Raw genomic sequence first — 20,110 nt, 5'->3', positions numbered from 1 at the left:
TTTAAAAGACAGTATTTATGAATTATATTAAACGAAAGTTTTATGAATTATTACTAACCTTAATTGCCTGTTAAATATGCGGGAATTCATTTATTTCTTTTTGTTATTATTATTTTCTTTTAAACAAATTGAATGAGTAAATTACACTAATAGTACTTAAATTTTATCCTAATTCATACTTTGGTACTTAGATTATATTTTGTCCCAAAAATATATCTGAACGATGACCGGATAATTTAGTACATTTTACCGGTCAATAACCGGTCAATGCAAGTTTAATGAGTAAATTACACTAATGATACCTAAAGTTTATCCTAATTCACACTTTGGTACCTAAATTTCATTTTGTCCAAAAAATACACTTCAAGTAAAGATGAATCGATAACTTAGTATATTTGACCAGTCAACGTGAGTTTGGCAATTTTAAATTAGAAATTTAGACCCATTATACACCTAATTAACATATGCAATACTACCCTTTAACTCTATATATATATATTAAAGGGTAGTATTATAATTTTATGTTAATTGACTGTATTGTAGGTCCTAATTTTTAATTTAAAATGGTCAAACTCTCATTGATTGGTCACTAACAGATCAGATGTACTAAATTATCCGGTCACCTTCACTTGAGTTATATTTTTAGGACAAAAAAATTCAAATACCAAAGTGTGAATTAGGAAAAGTTCAGGTACTATTAATGTAATTTACTCAGATAAACTTGCATTGACCGGTCATTTACCGGTAAAATTTACTAAATTGTCCTGTCATCATTACTTCGGGTATTTTTTTGAGACAATATAATCTAGGTATCAAAGTGTAAAATAGGTAAAGTTCAAGTACTATTGGTGTAATTTACCCTAAATTGAATTAAGTTCTATTGAAAATGAGACAATTTATCGATATTTATATTAAACCATTATTTTTTCCTTAACTTTTATGTATTAATAAAGATATAGTCTATAACATGTGTATAATTACTTTGTCTTAAGAATTGAATGACCAAATTCATGTAGTCATGAGGGTCCATGTTAAAAATAATGTGAATCAAGAATATGACATATTAAACACGAATTTATTGCAAGAAAATTATTTATAATCCTGTTGATAAGCAAATATTAAATTTTATACAAAATATATTTCAAATCTTTAATTTACTAAATTTAATTCTTAAGATATATTAAAAAAATCATTTATTTAATTTTACATAAAAAATTATTACTTGAGATAATTATAAATAATTTTTAAAAAATAAATTTCTAAGTAAATTTCTCTTTGAAAAGTTTCCCGTAAAAAGCCGGTAGCTCAACTCATTCTCATTGGACTGAGCTTTTACTTTTATTAGGCCTCTTAAGTAGATATGTTCATGAATTGGGTTGGATTAGATTCGAGCTGAACTCAAACATGCTTTTGTCTAAACATGTTTACCCCATATTCAATCTAGTTCATTGTTAATTTAGACGGAATCAGACCAAATTAGATTCAGGTTCAAAAATCAAATCTCAAACTCAACCGTAAATAAATAAATAAATATATATCTATATATATACTAATAAAAATAATTATTAATATATAAATTTATTAATACTAATAGGTGGGCTGCTGGCTTATACTATTTTTATAAATTTTAAGTCCATCCAAAATATAGATGGGTCTGAGTTTAAGAACAATTTTCTTGTCCATGTCCAGTCCAGGGAACACGTGCTTTGATGGACCGAGCAGGTACCTAAGCTGGTGGCAGGTATACTCTCAAGGTTAAAACGACGTCATTTACTGTGTAAAAACAAAAATATTTTGGCCCTTTACGGGCTGGGCTAGAAATTTACACTCTCAGGCTAGCCTCCGAGGGGTGGCTCCGCCAAAGTGTTGCGTAAAAACTATTTTTCTGGGTGTTTTTCGCAGCCGGTGAGGTAGTACTCATCTATTCTTCCAGAACGACGCTATTTGCTTCTCAAAAATCATATTCATATCGGAATCCGAATCCTCCCAGGTTGTTGATGTTGTTATGTAATATAAGCTAATCATTCTGCACTATTTGCTCTCTACTTGTCTACATTGACCTAATCATTATTACCTGCCCAACTTGTGAAATTGCGTCTCTCTCAATTCTCTCCGATCTTGTTTTCATTTGAAGGTACTTTCAGTTCTATGTTCCAATTGCTTTTGTTTATTTCCAGAGCTTCCACCTTTTGATTCCTTGAATATGATTTGCTTTTTGTGTTTATAATTTTCGAAAGTTTCTTATTATTTTTTCCATGTAACTGTAAGTTAAGATTAGCGCCAGTTTTTTCTTGCGAGCTGAGTTTCATGAACAATCTATCTGCCATCTGATTTAGCTTTTGATTTTACATCACCTATTGCATGATTCTGGCTTGCAAATTGTTCCTAAATACAAGCTTAACATAATGGTTTCATTAATCAATAACAAATTGAATTCGAATCAATCTAGTTTGTGCTCTTGAATTACATTAGTCATATAGACTATTGTTGATTGTTTTGGGTTTGCTGAACTGTATGATTTCTTAATTTCATTTCCTTTTTTCTTGTTTAATCTTTAGCATGTCATCTTGCTGAAAGGTCTATAATTCTTCAGTAGAACATGCTTGATTGAATATTAATGCAAAGAAAGTTAACTCCATAAGTAAACTATGTCAAAGGTAGGAGTGGCAATTCATGTAAGTGACTTGTGTTTGTGTTCTGTCAATTATCGAATTAGTGTCACATTAATAAACCTTAACTCCATAAGCAAATTGTGTCAAAGGTAGGAGTGACAATTCGTGTAAGTGACTCCCGTTCACGTGTCAATTATGAGTTAGTGTCACATTAGTAAAACCATAACTCCATAAGCAAATTGTGTCAAAGGTAGGAAGGCCAATTCGTGTAAGTGACTCGTGTCAATTATTGGGTCAGTGTCATATGAGTCATACCTTAATCCAACTCAAAATATTGTCATAATTGTGTCAACCCAATTGGGTTAGTGCTAATTTTGTGTTGTGTTCGTGGGTCGCATATGATTTTAATACCTCCCTTATGGTGACATATAAAAATATGGGAGGTTCGAGCCATATTCACGGGTGACAATTGTAGTTCTCTTAAAAACACGAGGATAAAGTTATTATTTCAAAGTCATTTTCGAGTTAGCAAGTCTAACCTAAACAATTGGGTTGGTGTCATGTTGTCGGGTTTGTGTACACAAGTCTTGAAGAAGATATTTAGCATGTGCCTAGTTGCCTTTCAGATGTGCTAAAACTGGGTTTGGACAATGTTAGAGATAATTATTATTAGGGATGGATGAAACTGTGGTTGTGGAAGGATGAAATTGCAGTGGGTCTTAATAATAAGTATATGTTGCTTCTAAAGTGTTCAATTGAAAGCCAAGAACACATGTATGAGATGTTTCGGATAGTTTCTTTCGTTAAATTTTCTGGTTCAAAGATTAAGCAATTCATTGAATAACCTTTTGTTGTTCACTGATGTTGCAATTTTGATGGTAGATAGATCAAGAATGCCGAAGGTGAAGACAAATCGTGTCAAGTATCCTGAGGGTTGGGAGTTGATTGAGCCTACCCTACGTGATTTACAAGGAAAGATGAGAGAAGGTTAGTGTCTTTCAAAGCATAATACAGTTAAACCTTGATAAAATGAAAACTGCCTAACAGCCATTAGCACCGTTCGGTCACTGTTCTGCCGCCGTTTTGTCGTCTTTCTTTGGAGAAACAACGGGCGGCGCTTAAAGTACGATGAAAAACTTCAATTTGATTGAGAATGGGTACCGTATAAATTGAAACTTTAATCGGAGAGGGTTGTATCTTCGGGATTAACTGTATACACTCTGCTACTTGCGGGTTTCTTCGATTCCTATGTCTTCCTATGCAGCTACAGCTAGAGCAATTGTAAAATGTTAATTCATCCCTCTTTGCTCTGATATGATACGGAAGAGGTTTGCTTCTTATTACTTCACAGCTAGAAAGAGAACCTCGGTGGCTTGCATTGCTCCTCAAGACGCACCGATGATATCCACAGTCCCGGACCACGGTAAATCCCTCCGCCTCTCTTTAATCGACGACCTCATTCGTCGTGGCTGCTTATCCTCGGCTAAGCAAGTTGTTCGGAAAATTATTGCCCGTTCTCCTAGTGCCCTTGATACCATGTCCACTGTTGATTTCGCTGCTGGCCGTGGCATGGAGGTTGGGCTTGATACCCTTGGTGTAGTAGTACGGAAACTAGTGGAATTGGATGAGCCCGGGCTTGCTTCTGCTGTCTACTGTGATCGAATAATTGCTAGAGGTATTGAACCGGATACTAGTATTATTAATTCTATGGTTATTTGTTTTGCTAAGTTAGGGAAACTAGAGGATGCAAGGATTCTTTTTGATAAACTGATTAGTAATGGTTCTGTGCCTTGTACTGCTGCTTATAATGTGATTTTTAGAGAGTTTTATGTGCGAGAGATGTTCCTAGAGGCGTTTGATTATTTTGTTAGGATTGAAGATGGAAGAGTGCAATTGGGCATGTGGTGTTACAACATTTTGATTGATGGATTGTGTTTTAGAGGGTGTGTTGGTGAAGCAATAAAAGTTTTTGATATAATGCGTGAAAGAACTGGCTTGTTACCAACTCTTCATAATTATAAGTCATTGTTTTATGGGCTTTGTAAGAGAGGGTGGGTTGTGGAGGCAGAATCTGTTCTTGGAGATATGGAAACACAAGGCTTCTTTGTAGATAAGATTATATACACTTCGCTTATTAATTCATATATCAAGGATAACAATATTAAAATGGCTGTGAGGTTTTTCTTTAGGATGCTAAAGATGGGTTGTGTTCCTGATGCTTTTACTTATACTGTTTTGATTCAAGGGATTGCCAAGATGGGTTCTTTTGATAAAGGGTGGATTTTGCATGATCAGATGAATGAATTGAGGATGCTTCCTGATGCAGTCACTTACCATGTTATGATCAATAATTATTGCAAGGTAAGGAAAGTGGACTGTGCTGCCATGCTTTTGAATAACATGGCTCATTGCAATTTGGTTCCCAGTGTGCATAGTTATACATCTTTGGTAGCTGCACTTTACAAGGATAACAAGTTTAGTGAAGTTGATCAATTGTGCATACGTATGTTGGAACAAGGTGTAGTGCCGGATCACATTTTGTTTCTTGTCATTATGAACAATAGCCGGAAAGGGAATGAGCTTCAACTCACGCTTTTGATGTTGCAGGAAATTCTTAAGCATGGGTGTGGTTTGGACCCTTCTTTCCTCTTAGGATCTACTAATTTACATAATCTTATGAATTTGGAACAACAGATTGAGCATCTTCTGGAGCACATTGTAAGGAGCAATTTGAGTCTGGCTAATGTTGCATTTTGTATTTGTATAACTGCTTTGTGTGAAAGTAAAAAGATAGATGCTGCGTTGGCTTGCTTCAGAAGAATGGTGGATGTTGGATGCAATCCTTTACCTTTCACTTTTAACTCCTTGATTAAATGCATTTTCCAGGATAGGCGTTTTGAGCCTGTTGAGTCCCTGTTTGACATCATGCTAGAATGGGGTCTAGTTCCTGACATGGCAACCTATTTGATAATGATAAACGAGTGTTGTAAAAGAAAGGATGTGGCATCAGCATTCTATGTTTTGGATCAAATGGAGAAGAGAGGATTAAAACCTAGTGTTGCTATTTATGACTCCATAATAAGTTGTTTGAGCCGAGAGAAGAGATTGTTTGAAGCAGAAACTTTGTTTCTGAGGATGCTTGAGGGCGGTGTAAAAGCTAGTGAAAATTTCTACATGACAGTGATCAATGGCTACTTCAGGAATGGAAGAGCTTCAGAAGTTCATGTATTATTTGAGATGATGATGGAGCATGGCATTAAACCAAGTTCACATTCTTATACTGCACTTATAAGTGGGTTAGTGAAGAGTAACTTGATTGATGAGGGTTGTGTGTATCTTGATAGGATGTTCAGAGATGGTTTTGTGCCAAATGCTGTGTTGTATACCTCTCTTATCTGTCATTTTTTGAGGAAGAGAGAGTTCGAGTTTGCCTTTAGACTAGTCGATTTGATGCACAGAAGCCAAATAGAATTTGACCTCATCTTGTACGTCACTCTTGTCAGGGGCATCTGCAGACATATTGCCGTTGTCAATAAGAGATTTTGCACGGTAACCAGATCAACGGAGAGAGCAAGAGAAAAGATGTTTCGCCTGCTATCTGAAAGAACTTTGTTGCCTAGAGAAAAAAATCTCAGAATCGCGGCTGATTCACCTGATGCAATGAGACGCTTTGCTTTGAAGCTCATCCAGAAAATCAAAGAAACCAGGTTTACGCCGAATTTGTACCACTATAATGGTATAATTTCTGGATTTTGTTGGGCAAACATGATTGATGATGCATATAGTCAGTTAGAATTGATGCAGAAAGCGGGTATAGTTCCAAATGAAGCCACTTTTACCAATATCATTGCAGCTCACATCAGAGTTGGTGAAATTGATGGTGCGGTAGAGTTGTTTAACTTGATGAATGCAAATTATTGTAGGCCTGATATAGTAACTTGCAAAACTTTGTTGAGAGGCCTGTGCAAGGCTGGTAGAGAGTTGGATGCATCATCTCTCTTTCTTGCAATGCGGAAGAGGGGATTCCTTCCAGGGAAGGCTTCTTATGAAAGTTTACTCCGTTGTTTTTGTGCTTGCAACTTGAGCAATGAGGCCTTCAAGATATTTGAAGAGATGTTGGAGTATAATTTTTTTCCGCGCCAGTACAGTACTCACTGGTTGCTTCACATTTTATATGAAGAAGCGAAGCTGGATGAAGCTCGTTTAGTGTTGGATATGATACTTGGGAGATGTAAGCTTCCTGATAAATTTGCAACAGGGGTTCTGGTGCAAACATCATTTGGAGCACAAAGTTCCAATGAGACAACATTGTCATGATTGCTGTCTATAAAGATGTCGTACGTTCAATGGATGTCGAGTTCAATTATCCACAACCAAATGTATAGAGCAACAGCAAGTCTCAAGCATACCCATGCACTTTGTTGTCCAGCAGCTTCTTTTTATATATGCTTGTCTACTACACTGTAAGTTTTCAAATTTTGAGCCCTAATTTACTGACTACCTCCATTCGTTTAATTCTGAACCTAATCTCTCTATTTCCAAATTCTATTCTTTGCTAGTTTCTTTGGAGTTTGGATTTTGGCACGAGTTGACAACTTGGCATCACCAAATCTCATTCAGTGTTCGTTAGAAAGCATTCAGAAAATATCTAGATTGGTGGAAATTTCACCTCCATATCCAGCAGGCATCTTTGAAGATGGTGGCTTTGGGCATCTCCGGATTCGGCTGACAGAATCTTCTAAAGTAATACTTTACCTATCTCTACTCTGCACATCATCTAATTATTTTATAATTTTGTTTGGGTTCAATGGAGGATAGAATTGCATTCTTAAATGCTTTTTTGTTGTAAAATCTCAAACCTCTGACTTTATGGTGTATCAGATTGATTCTCCTAAAAGCTGAATTTATTCTCAGTTAAAATATTATTTTATTCAAAGAGAGCAATTTTTAACTTCCAAATTCTTTACCTTTTGTGAAGTGACAAAAGAAGTTTTCCAAGTTTTTGACATTGTACTATTGGTTATACCTTTTTCTTTTCTTTCAAATATTTTTGACACTGTACAAAAAGTTTTCCAAGTTTTTGACACTGTACAGTAAGATAGGTTGTTCACATTTTGCCAACGGCTTGTATGGGAGTGGACTTATTGTTATGTTCCATAGCCACGAATCTTGTCAGGGGACGATTAACTGAAAAAGTTCAGTTGTAGTAGCTGTCTTTTGTCTTTGTTATTATTTCTTGATCAACCTATTTTGAATAACCTTTAGCTCGTGAAAGGGAGACTGAAACCTCGGACCTAGTTAAGAGAGAACTCCAATAACAATAAAATTCTGCTTATCGTTTTATTCATTGTATTGTCCTTTAAATGGAACAAGTTCATTACAAAATTGGAAGTAAAAAACATAATTAGGAATCCTAATATAACTAAATCAGTCTCCTATTGTGATTTAAAGTAATGTAGAAATCAGCAGATAACTAACAAAATAAAGTGTCTAATAAAAGAATTTTTAGCACTTATTTTGTTAACCATTTGATTTAAGTTTAACTATCTTAAAATTGGAAAAGACTGAATGAGAAAACATTTATGCTCTATAGTAATCTCATATTAAAACTTATAGTTAGTGGTAATTTGAAGTTTGCATATATCTATCACCTTCTGTGGATATTGCAAAACATTAACGGTTGAATGTGATTAATGTGAACCATTTCAATTAATGTCAAAGTCTTTCGTCATATTACATCATTGTCAGTTCTCCTTCATTAATCTCTTAACAATCGATTTATTTTCATGTCTCCTGTATGGTTTAAGGATTGCAACATTTGCTTGTTACACAGAAAGTGAACATTTCAGGTTGTCCGCAAGTGACATCGGATATTCTTTTCCTCTCTTTGCTTCGTCCTAAATATTATGTGGACTCCACACTAAGAAATATCATTCAACAGTCTTTGATTACCTTTGAACTTCCGAGCATGCTTCAAATTCAAAGGGGAGACTTGTATGGGTTGTCACCAAGCCTTTCTTCTGAAGCAGTCGAGGAGGTGGATATTTCAAAGTGTCCAAGGCTACGTCTTAAATCTTCCATCGAGTTATTCTCGAAGTCATTTCCATCTTTAAGAAAACTAATAGCCGCATATCTTTTAAACTTCAAGTCAACCAATTTATTCATATTGATCCAGAAGTGTCCGCTCATAAGTGAGATTGACATAGCTGTTGATGTTACTCCTCTCATACCGGAACATGTGACAGTTGTATGTACTAGTATTATTTCAGTATCCTGGCTTGGTGGTAATGATGTCTTCGACAGTGGATTTTTTTCTCCCGGCCATGCCTTTCAAGGATAACGAGACTCATATTAGAGGGTCGAAGTGATGTTTCTGGTGAGATGTTTATAATTTTTTATTCAACACTTCTTTGATGAAGTCATTCCATATTTTGATTAGAAAAACTTTGTCCATATGCTGTGTTTTATGGTGATATGCCATTATGATAATGACATTATGCTATCATATCCTTATCAAAGTATTTGCGTGTGTCCATGCAAATTATAATTATCTAGATTATTGTAGTGGAAAATCATTAGGTATGAATATGTTAGATACCTGTGAGTCGATTGGTGAAATAGTATCACTCTGCAAAAAAACATGTTTTTTTTTTACCGCTGCACAAAGAAAATATTTTGTTTGTGGGTTGGATTGCAGCTGAATTAAAATTTAACTTGAACTGGCCAATTTTGACTCTTGCTTTACTATATTTTTAGGTTAAATCAATTTAATTTGAGGTTTATGATCATGCACAATCTTTTATTATATCAACTATAGTCCATCCAATAGTTTAGATTGTCTTTCGGAAAATGTTACCTAACTATGGATGTCACAATCACTTATGTTGATGGTTTCTCTCTCTCTCTCCCCTCTAATTCTTCATTGGTCACCTTACTGAATTCTTGTATTCTCTATTCCAGATTTGTATCTTCAATGTATAACGGAGCAATGTGTTTCCTTGCAATACCTAAATCTTAAAGTTTGTATATCTGCAACAGATATTGGTATATCAGTTCTCATAAATGGATGCCTTAAACTATACTCGATTATAGTTTGTGATACTTCTTTTGGAATACATTCAATTCAAGCTCTTTGCTCGCCGGCTTCAAATATTGGTCCTTCAGATTCTGAATCTAGTAAGAGATGTTTAAGTACATTGGCCTTTAAATTTCAAACACTTCATATGGGTGGTTGCAAGGGTGAGTCCCTATCAATTTCCATTTGAAGTGATTGTCAATATAAAACTATGAAATTGTTTATGTATCGTCAATTTAAGCCCCGACTCAGATGTCAGAGAGTTTGGGGATGTGACGTCCTCTTACAAAGTTGGGCTGAGTGCAGTGATGGAGTGATGGGTTGAGGACCTTAAGTAAAGTTTGGAAGAATTAATGTGTTGGCTGATGATTCTCTTTGACATATGTAGTTTCTAGGGTTGGTTTGTATATATATTGTAAAAATCTTAGTCAGCATGGAAGTAATAACAGTGGGTTAGCAGATTCACATAGGGAACTCTTTTCTGAGTTAGGCAAGAAATGCAAATTGGAAAAGATTGTACTTGGTTGGGGAATTTCTTGGTTGTCTTTGGAAGCTCTAAAGCCTGCAATAACATCATTAAAGGAAATCCAAATTGGCTTGGGTGGATCATTAAATGAAGATGCCCTGAGACTGCTTCCTATAACATGTCCCATGCTGGAGTCAGTAGTCCTTTATTTTCAGGTATATATCAATAAAGGTGTTCCATAACTATGTTGAACTTGTGAAGACAGTTAATATACTATTCCGTCACACCTATCGTTTCTCCATTTGTTTATAAATGCATAAATGTTACTGTCAGGAGACGAAAACAGATAAAATGTTTGCCAAGATATTAATTAGTATTCCAAGTTGAACTTTGGCCTTTGGTAGCTGGTCATCTGCAAGAACCTTTCTTTATCTTATGTTTATTAAGAAAGAAGGAATGCAAAACCAGATGGATGTCTCTGGAAGCCAATTACATGTATGATTTCGGTGTTGTTGTGAAGTGTTTAGATATCTTGACTATTATTACTTCTGTAGCTACTTCAATATATACTTGTAAGGTGATGTTGCTTGGCTCATACTGAGTTAAAACCATTATCATTTGTACTTCTTATGCCTCACTGAAATTCAAATGCCCTTATAGTTTACTGATTTTCATTATTTACAGATGCTCTCTGACACTATCGTGATAAATATTATGGCCTTGAAGCACTTGCGAGCACTGGGTCTATGTTACTGCTTTGGTGATATATCTATATCAAGCTTCAGAAACTGTTTTCCAAATCTAACTAAATTGAGGCTCGAGAGTGTAGCTCCTTGGATGACCAATAATGATTTGGATGTTCTTATTCTCAACTGTGTGAACTTGGTTGAATTTGCATTGGTAGGATGCAGGCTTCTCAATCCAGGTTAGCCTTCATTAATGCCAAGGAAATTGCTCATGTTTTATTGTTGGCTGTATGTGTTATAAATTGATTACCTTTCTCGTCTTTCCTTCTATCTTCTTCAAATCAGAATTTTGGTTTAAGAACAACTTACTAGTTACATCTATCTATATTTCATTCAGTAAATATTTTCTCTCGCATCTCATTGTGGATTTATACATTTTGCTGTATGTGGACATTTTTCTCTGAGGATATTTATATTGCTTTAAATGTTAACAAATAGCTACTTTCTTGTTTGTGATCTGTGTAGATTCTTTGCGCATCATTTCAAATGGGTGGCCTGGCTTGACGTCTATCCATCTTGAGGTTTCTCTCTGTCAGTTGATTATTTTCCTCCATTGCTTTTCAAAAAAATCTCCATTATAATTGAGATGTAGATTCTTTTCTGTTAATTCACTTGTGCCTCTGTGCATCTAATGTTAAGAATGAATTTTCTCGGTTGTGTGCTCTTGACTAAATGCATTTCTCTAAAAAAATCTCGGTTGTGTGCTCCCATTTGTATTTGGACTAATTTAGTATATTTAGTGCAACCTCTTAAATCATTTCGGGACTAAGGCTTTGTTGTTGTTGTTGTTGTTGTAGTGCAACCTCTTAAATGCTTTATATTGCACTTTTGTTTCAAATGGAGGACCTCCCATATATATTTGACATGTGTAACACGGACCCACATATATTTTAAGAGACCCCACTATTTTAATTATTACGTGGGGTCACACTACACGTGTCCAAATGTGAATTGGGGGTCTTCCAAGTGACATGGATGACCGGGTGCTTAATATAAGAACTCCTTGAACAAACATTTCACCGTTCTAAAAGGTTGCTTTTGTCCTTATTCTGTTCGTTTTGTCATGCAGGATTGCGGTGAAGTGACAAAAACTGAAGTTTCTTGTCTATATAACTGTAGAGCTCTTGAAGATGTATTGTTGCGTCATAATGTGACTCGTGTATTTAGACCAACTCTAGTGGGAGGTTTTTGGTTGTTACAATCCTATGTGTGATTGTTACAAACCATTATGGTGGTTATTACAAAAATCTGTTTGTTACAGATTTAAGTAACATAGAATTGATAACTCCCTAAAATCCAAAAAGTAGAAAATTGAATGGCATGGACGGCGCTGGTGCGCCAGATCTGGCGCGTGGAGTACACGCGCCAGATATGCCGCGTTAGGCGGCATCCATTGCCTTCAATTTCTGCTTTATTGATTGGTAAATTACAAGTGTGGTTCTGAATAAATTATTGTTTTGATCCTGGAAAATTACAGTTTGTTAATTAATATATTTTTGTGACCCCATAAAATTACAGTTCTAATGGGATGTTATTCCCCTTTGTTACTTACCTTGCATAAGTCACAGTGGTTCTTACCAACCATTGTGGATGCTCTAATGCATGTTTCTCTTTCCTGGCTCTTTTGTAAGTCCAAATTCAAGTCCAATCAAAATCCTGAAATAATTATTAGAAGCCGGAATGAACTTAACTGTGGGCAAGCAATTTCATGATTTCAACGTCTGTTGCGGGCATGTCAGTGTAAATTAGATAAATTGGTGTGCACAAGAATGCTTCTGCGAAATTCCTATAATTGTGCCTTTGAATGCTAATCTAGCTGATACCATTCATTTATTCCCAATGTTAAAATGGAAAATAGCTCACTGCTTTTTGTAAAATTTCATAAAATTGTAGCTGTTGGATGAATATACTTGTTGAGCTATAATCTTATGGCATTGTGCAGGGCAAGGGGATACACAGCTTTTTCATTATTGTTGCTTTTTTTTAGCAACTCTAGTAGAAATATATCAATGTATGCTTATGCTTTTATGCTAATAAATTCACTTTATGATCACTATACAGCTGCCTTTGCTCCAGCGACTATCATTAGATACATGCGACGCAACTGACGGTGAATTTGAGATTCCCGATGTAAGTTGAAATTCTGAGTCATGAACTAATTAATTGCTTGAGGATACTTATTTCAGTTCTGGAATGGAAATGTTTAAATCTTTTTAATCAACGGCATAGAGTCGTTACCTTTTCCAGCTCAGGGATTCAAACCAGAAATTTGTATTACCTACATTACATCTATATTTCTACTTGAAAAATGGTGTCACAAGTCACAACTTTACTTCTTCCTGAACTTTCAAACCGAACTCTAAGTCGTAGATTTGTTTTAGTGTAACAAAGAGGCATGTTAAGCACGGTGAAGATCACGAGATGCTTCATGAACCCGGAGAAGTCTTATAGAACGGAAGAGCACAAAGATACATTAGTGCTGGAATGGAGTGGTAAAAGTTGTACTAAAACAGTAGTCGAAGAAAGACTTTAGCACTTAACAGTAAGAAATATCTCAATGAATTCTTTTGCTTTTGCTTTTGCTCTCTCTTGTGGTTTCGCGTATTAAAATAGAGAAATCTGATACTATTTTTTTTTTTTTGTTGCAAACCATGTGCTTTACAAGAAGGATATTGATTATACTGTTTGACACCTCATCAATATGAGGTATTTAGGAATGCTTTTATCTTTTCAAGATGGACGAAAGTTGAATGTAGTGTTTAGTTAAACCTTATATCTTCCAGAATTCATGGTTGGTGTCAGAGATTAATATATGATCTATGTTTGAGATTTAACTGTTCTTTTAGTTCAATTTAGTCCTATGTTGGGAGGTTCCAATTCATCTTGTATGTTCTTAGATGTATTCATGTGTTTTGGGCTTCGGTTTTTATTATGTGAGTTGAGCTTATAAAAGCTATTTAAAAGACAGTTTTTATGAGTTTTTTCAATTAGAGGATTGGAACATTATATTAAAAGACAGTTTTTTTTATCACTTTTTTTTTTGCGTAAAGGTTGGGACTGCGATGAGCGGTTTAGGAGCAGTTTTTTTAATCACTTATTACTAACTTTAATTGCCTGTTAAATATGTGGGAATTCATTTATTTCTTTTTGTTATTATTATTTTGGTTTAACAAATTGAATTGAGTTCTAATGAAAATGAGACAATTCATCCCTATTTATATTAAACTATTATTTTTTTTTTAACTTTTATGTATTAATAAAGATGTTTTTATATATTAATAAAGATATAGTCTACTGCATGTGTACAATGACTTTGTCTTAAGGATTGAATGACCAAATTCACGTGGTCATCAAGATCCATGTGAAAAATACTGTGAATGAAGAATATGACATATTAAACACTAATTTATTGTAAGAAAATTATTTATAATCCTATTGATAAACATAAATATTTAAATTTTATACAAAATATATTTCAAATCTTTAATTTACTAACTTTAATTGTTAAAATATATTAAAAATAATCATTTATTTAATTTTATATAAAAATTATTATTTGAGATAATTATTGATAATTTTTAAAAAATAAATTTCTAAGTAAATTTTTCTTTGAAAAGTTTCACATCTTTTGATTCAAAAAAAAAAGTTTCACTTAAAAAGCCCATAATAAAAGTAGCTCAACTCATTGGACTGAGCTTTTATTTTTATTAGCCCTCTAAAAGTAGACATGTTTCATTATCAAAAAAAAAAAAAAAAAAAAGTAGACATGTTTCTAAAAGTAGACATGTTTATGAGTTGTGTTGGATTGGATTAGAACATTTAAAAATGTTTATCCCAGATTCAATCTAGTTGATTGTTAATTTAAGTGGAATCAGACCAGATTAGTTTCATGATTAAAAATCAAATCTCAAACTCAAACCATATAAGTCCGACTAAATAAATAAATAAATATATATAATAATAAAATAAATATTAATATATAAATTTATTAATACTAATAGGTGGGTCTCTGACCTATGCTATTTTTATAAATTTTAAATCCATCCAAAATACAAACGGTCTTTAGCAGGTCTGAATCTAGAAACAATTTTGTTGTCCATGCCCGGCTCAGGAGACATGGACCGATCTGATACCTGAGCTGGTGAACAGGTCTACTCTCAAGCTTAAAACGACGTCATTTACGATCTAAAAACAAAAATATTTTGGCCCTTTACGGGCTGGGCTAGAAATTTACACTCTCAGGCTAGCCTCCGAGGGCTGGCTCCGCCACAGTGTTGCGTAAATCCTATTTTTCTGGGTGTTTTTCGCAGCCGGTGAGGTAGTACCCATCTATTCTTCCAGAACGACGCTATTTGCTTCTCAAAAATCATATTCATATCGGAATCCGAATCCGAATCCGAATCCGAATCCTCCCAGGTTGTTGATGTTGTTATGTAATATAAGCTAATCATTCTGCACTATTTGCTCTCTACTTGTCTACATTGACCTAAACATTATCTTCCCAACTTGTGAAATTGCGTCTTGCTCTCAATTCTGCCCCGATCTTGTTTTAATTTGAAGGTACTTGCAGTTCTATGTTCAATTGCTTTTGTTTATTTCCAGAGCTTCCACCTTTTGATTCCTTGAATATGATTTGCTTTTTGTGTTTATAATTTTCGAAAGTTTCTTATTATTTTTTCTATGTAACTAACTGTAAGTGAAGATTAGCGCCTTGCGAGCTGAGTTTCAGGAACAATCTATCTGCCATGTGATTTAGCTTTTGATTTTACATCACCTATTGCATGATTCTTGCTTGCAAATTGTCCCTAAATACAAGCTTAACGTAGTGGTTTCATTAACAAATAACAAACTGAATTGGAATCAATCTAGTTGCGTGCTCTTGAATTACATTAGGCATATAGACAATTTTGATTGTTTTGGGTTTGCTGAACTGTAAGATTTCTTAGTTTCATTTCCTTTTTTCTTGTTTAATCTTTAGCATGTCATCTTGCTGAAAGGTTTATAATTCTTCAGTAGAACATGCTTGATTGAATATTATTGCAAAGAAAGTTTAGCTCCATAAGTAAACTATGTCAAAGGTAGGAGTGGCAATTCATGTAAGTGACTTGTGTTTGTGTTCTGTCAATTATCGAATTAGTGTCACATTAATAAACCTTAACTCCATAAGCAAATTGTGTCAAAGGTAGGAGTGACAATTCGTGTAAGTGACTCGTGTTCATGTGTCAATTATGAGTTAGTGTCACATTAGTAAAACCATAACTCCATAAGCAAATTGTGTCAAAGGTAGGAAGGCCAATTCGTGTAAGTGACTCGTGCCAATTATCGGGTCAGTGTCATATGAGTCAAACCTTAATCCAACTCAAAATATTGTCATAATTGTGTCAACCCAATTGGGTTAGTGCTAATTTTGTGTTGTGTTCGTGGGTCGCATATGATTTTAATACCTCCCTTATGGTGACATATAAAAATATGGGAGGTTCGAGCCATATTCACGGGTGACAATTGTAGTTCTCTTAAAAACACGAGGATAAAGTTATTATTTCAAAGTCATTTTCGAGTTAGCAAGTCTAACCTAAACAATTGGGTTGGTGTCATGTTGTCGGGTTTGTGTACACAAGTCTTGAAGAAGATATTTAGCACGTGCCTAGTTGCCTTTCAGATGTGCTAAAACTGGGTTTGGACAATGTTAGAGATAATTATTATTAGGGATGGATGAAAATGTGGTTGTGGAAGGATGAAATTGCAGTGGGTCTTAATAATAAGTATATGTTGCTTCTAAAGTGTTCAATTGAAAGCCAAGAACACATGTATGAGATGTTTCGGATAGTTTCTTTCGTTAAATTTTCTGGTTCAAAGATTAAGCAATTCATTGAATAACCTTTTGTTGTTCACTGATGTTGCAATTTTGATGGTAGATAGATCAAGAATGCCGAAGGTGAAGACAAATCGTGTCAAGTATCCTGAGGGTTGGGAGTTGATTGAGCCTACCCTACGTGATTTACAAGGAAAGATGAGAGAAGGTTAGTGTCTTTCAACGCATAATACAGTTAAACCTTGATAAAATGAATGTTCGGTAAAGTAATAACCTCGTTTACATAATAATTTCTTTCAGTCCCGACTTGGGCCAATGGATTAAAGTAATAACCTCACTAAATGCATTTAGTAAAATAAAAATATTTAAATCCTCAAGGGAAATTGCACTCCTCATTTTGTCGGTCAAAGTTGATTTCTTTACTCCTTTCAAATGACGAGAAGCCATTGTAGGAGAAAAGAATGTGTATTTGGAATGTAGATTCTACCTTTTTATTTTCTATATTCATGGTCAGGAACTTAACTTTCAATGCATTAAGTTTCAGAAAAAAAAGTTGAACTTCTCTAGATTCAAGTAATTCTTTTAATTGATGTCTTTTAATTTTTCTTACCACATCCAATGTTTGCATTTTACAATTAAAAATTATTGATTTACCGATAAATGAATAATTTATTTATTGATATATAAATAATCTCGCTATGAATATTTTTTCCTCATCCTAAAGATATGCATTTATCGAGGTTTTTACTGTATGATGAGTTTATTCCTCTTCTATGCCATGCTTTGTATGCCTGGTGGTGTATCTAATTATTTTGACAGCTGAGAATGATCCACATGATGGTAAAAGGAAATGTGAGGCTTTATGGCCTATTTTCAAGATTGCGCATCAAAAGAGCCGTTACATTTATGACCTTTACCATAGGAGAAAGGAAATATCAAAGGAACTATTCGAGTTCTGTTTAGACCAAGGCTATGCAGACCGTAATCTTATTGCCAAGTGGAAGAAGGTTTGTCTTACAACTCTTTCTTTGTGCATGGTTCTACAGTTTTTTAGTTTTCTCAGCCGAAAAACTTTTCTGCATACAGTTGTGTGAGAATTCTAAAGTGCATTAACCAATACATGAAATTGCGATTAGTTGCAGATATTAAGTTTGCATTGCATCAATCACGGAAAATATAATTTATTTGAAGAATTAGATTTAGGGCGAAGTACAAAAATAAACCTTGTGGTTTCACACTTTACAAAGACTTCCATGTGGTTTAAAAGTTCGCAAATACGGATTTGATGTTTCCTTCATTTGCAAAGACAAATTTTTCACTAAAATCCTCCAAATTTGCCTACTTGATAGGCATAAACAACAACAACAACAACAAGCCTTAGTCCCTAAATGATTCGGGATCGGCTAACATGAACCATCATATAAAACCGTGAAATCAAGTCGTGTCAGCGACACAAATTCGCTCCCTCCACTCCGTCCTATCCACTACCATATTTTCCTCAATTCCCAGTAAACTCATATCACTCTCGATCACCCTCCTCCAAGTTTGCTTAGGTCTTCCCCTATCCCTCACCACTACATTCCTTTGCCACTCTTCGGTTCTCCTAACCGGCGCATCAAGCGCTCTACGTCTCACATGGCCAAACCACCTTAGTCGATTTTCTTTCATTTTATTCTCAATAGATGTGACCCCTACTTTTGTCCTAATTATTTCATTACGCACCCGATCCTTTCTCGTATGACTACACATCCATCTCAACATACGCATCTCCGCCACCGACATCTTATGTATGTGGCAGTGTTTCACTGCCTACTTGATAGGCATCCAGAACAAAATTCCAATTGAACTAAAAACTCAAGCTTATAGTTAAAGTCCAATCGTAGATCTTATATTAATCTCTGACACAAATGTCTCTTGGGCTTGCAGCGTGCGAACCCTCGGCCGTTTGGTCCAAGCGGCTCTGATACCATATCATGGAACCAATTGAACTAAAAGCTCAAGCTTATAGTTAAGGTTTTAACCCAACATAGATCTTATGTTAATCTCTGACACTTTGTACCCCTTCTAACATATAAAAAATGTTAAAGTAGAAAAAATAATAAAATGACTCAAATTTTCATTGTTTACTAGCGATTTTAGTGAAAAATTGCATCTTTGCAAATGGATGAAACCTCGGACCGTGATTACAAACTTTCAAACTACAGGAATGTGTTTGCAAATGCATGAAACTACAAGGTTTATTTTTGTGTTTACCTTAGATTTACTTTCATGCATTATTGGTTTTAATAAATATATAATAACGATCCAATGTGGTGATATGATGAAAAATTATAGGCTTAATACTTCAGAGTTCCGTGTTATTGGCCAAATAGTGTAATTGCTGCCTGAACTTTGGGGATGTCGTATTAGTCTATTAAACTTGTTTAAAGTAACTTGCTCCCCTAATCTTGCTTAAAGTGATACACTCTTCAGTTTGTCCAAATCTCCACTTTGTTGTGCCACGTATGACTTAGCGGGCTAATAAAACATCTTCAGAGTTCAAGAGGCCAATCAGAGATTTTGACCAAGTACATGGGACCTGATGTATTAAGCCGAAAGTATACAAAATACAAAAATGTATTCTCATAGCGAGTGTTTGAATTACAGCCCGGTTATGAGCGCCTATGCTGCTTAAGATGCATACAGCCACGTGATCACAACTTTGCAACTACATGTGTGTGCCGAGTGCCGAAGAACCTGAGAGAAGAGAAGGTTATAGAGTGCGTACATTGTGGTTGTCATGGCTGTGCAAGCGGAGACTGATTGATCCATTTCTTGTCTTACCTACAAGATACGGTTGGTTGCATTCTACTTTGCTTACTTGTTCAACTTTTCATGTAAACTTAACAACAATTTGGATGCTGCTTTTAGCTTAGCTGCCTTTAGTTACAGATGGTTTTCAATCTATCAAATAGGTAGCTGAGCTAACATATTGAGTTGAGATATCATGCTCCAAACTATTACTAACTGCTAGGAAAATGTAAAATGCTAAACATTTAAACACTTTTATTATCTCAGTTAGGGAAGTAGTGAACAGAAGCTTTGAATTCTTATTATTTATTTATTTTATGAAATTGGGGAGTAGGTGTTGGTAGGACTGTCAATTTATAACACGACAATATGATCTATAGTGACAATCGGCTTGGCACGATTATTATTTTTATGTCATGTATAATCATGTATGCAAGACCGTGCCAGGGGTTCCTTTGTCGAATCCCCTCTCCCTATATCTATTGCATTTTAAAATAGGGTAAATAATTTATTAGTCCTCATATTTTTACGTAACACACTATTTAGTCCTATTTTTAAAAAACATGATCCCTATCTTTTGTCAATATTAACCCTTTGGTCCTCCTATCT

At 34.7% G+C, this 20,110-nt stretch overlaps 2 protein-coding genes and 1 pseudogene across 8 annotated transcripts; all 3 read left to right on the top strand.

Annotated features, from left to right (window-relative positions):
* Positions 1-1,812: 1,812 nt before the first annotated feature.
* Positions 1,813-6,929, top strand: LOC136209800 (pentatricopeptide repeat-containing protein At5g62370-like). 4 transcript variants are annotated; one of them, XM_066001388.1, is made up of 3 exons: positions 1,813-2,134; positions 3,495-5,330; positions 5,499-6,929. In XM_066001388.1, the coding sequence occupies exons 2-3, from the start codon at positions 3,927-3,929 to the stop codon at positions 6,927-6,929; spliced, it is 2,835 nt and encodes a 944-aa protein (XP_065857460.1). In that variant the 5' UTR covers positions 1,813-2,134; positions 3,495-3,926. The 4 variants fall into 4 exon arrangements, with proteins under 4 accessions (XP_065857460.1, XP_065857459.1, XP_065857458.1 ...); XM_066001389.1 differs by having other exon boundaries at positions 1,814-2,134; positions 3,495-4,287; positions 4,858-6,929; XM_066001387.1 differs by having other exon boundaries at positions 3,499-6,929.
* A 13-nt stretch (positions 6,930-6,942) lies between these two features.
* On the top strand, positions 6,943-13,479 carry LOC136208185 (BTB/POZ domain-containing protein FBL11-like; annotated as a pseudogene).
* Positions 13,480-15,095: 1,616 nt separating this feature from the next.
* Positions 15,096-19,806, top strand: LOC136209799 (protein BUD31 homolog 2). 4 transcript variants are annotated; one of them, XM_066001383.1, is made up of 4 exons: positions 15,096-15,315; positions 16,819-16,919; positions 17,531-17,718; positions 19,358-19,806. In XM_066001383.1, the coding sequence occupies exons 2-4, from the start codon at positions 16,826-16,828 to the stop codon at positions 19,511-19,513; spliced, it is 438 nt and encodes a 145-aa protein (XP_065857455.1). In that variant the 5' UTR covers positions 15,096-15,315; positions 16,819-16,825; the 3' UTR covers positions 19,514-19,806. The 4 variants fall into 4 exon arrangements, with proteins under 4 accessions (XP_065857455.1, XP_065857456.1, XP_065857454.1 ...); XM_066001384.1 differs by having other exon boundaries at positions 16,815-16,919; XM_066001382.1 differs by having other exon boundaries at positions 15,097-15,459.
* The last annotated feature ends 304 nt before the right edge of the window (positions 19,807-20,110 follow it).

Source organism: Euphorbia lathyris, chromosome 10 (assembly GCF_963576675.1).
Source record: "Euphorbia lathyris chromosome 10, ddEupLath1.1, whole genome shotgun sequence".
Classification (NCBI taxonomy): Eukaryota; Viridiplantae; Streptophyta; class Magnoliopsida; order Malpighiales; family Euphorbiaceae; genus Euphorbia; species Euphorbia lathyris.
The sequence above is the reverse complement of the archived record's forward strand: the minus strand, read 5'-3'. Positions and strand labels throughout refer to the sequence as shown.

Coding starts and splice junctions, on each gene's coding strand:
- LOC136209800 (XM_066001387.1), top strand. CDS start 3,927: ATGATACGGAAGAGGTTTGCTTCTTATTACTTCACAGCTAGAAAGAGA.
- LOC136209799 (XM_066001383.1), top strand. CDS start 16,826: ATGCCGAAGGTGAAGACAAATCGTGTCAAGTATCCTGAGGGTTGGGAG. Junction 16,920..17,530: donor ACAAGGAAAGATGAGAGAAG/GTTAGTGTCTTT, acceptor TTATTTTGACAG/CTGAGAATGATCCACATGAT. Junction 17,719..19,357: donor TTATTGCCAAGTGGAAGAAG/GTTTGTCTTACA, acceptor TTTGAATTACAG/CCCGGTTATGAGCGCCTATG.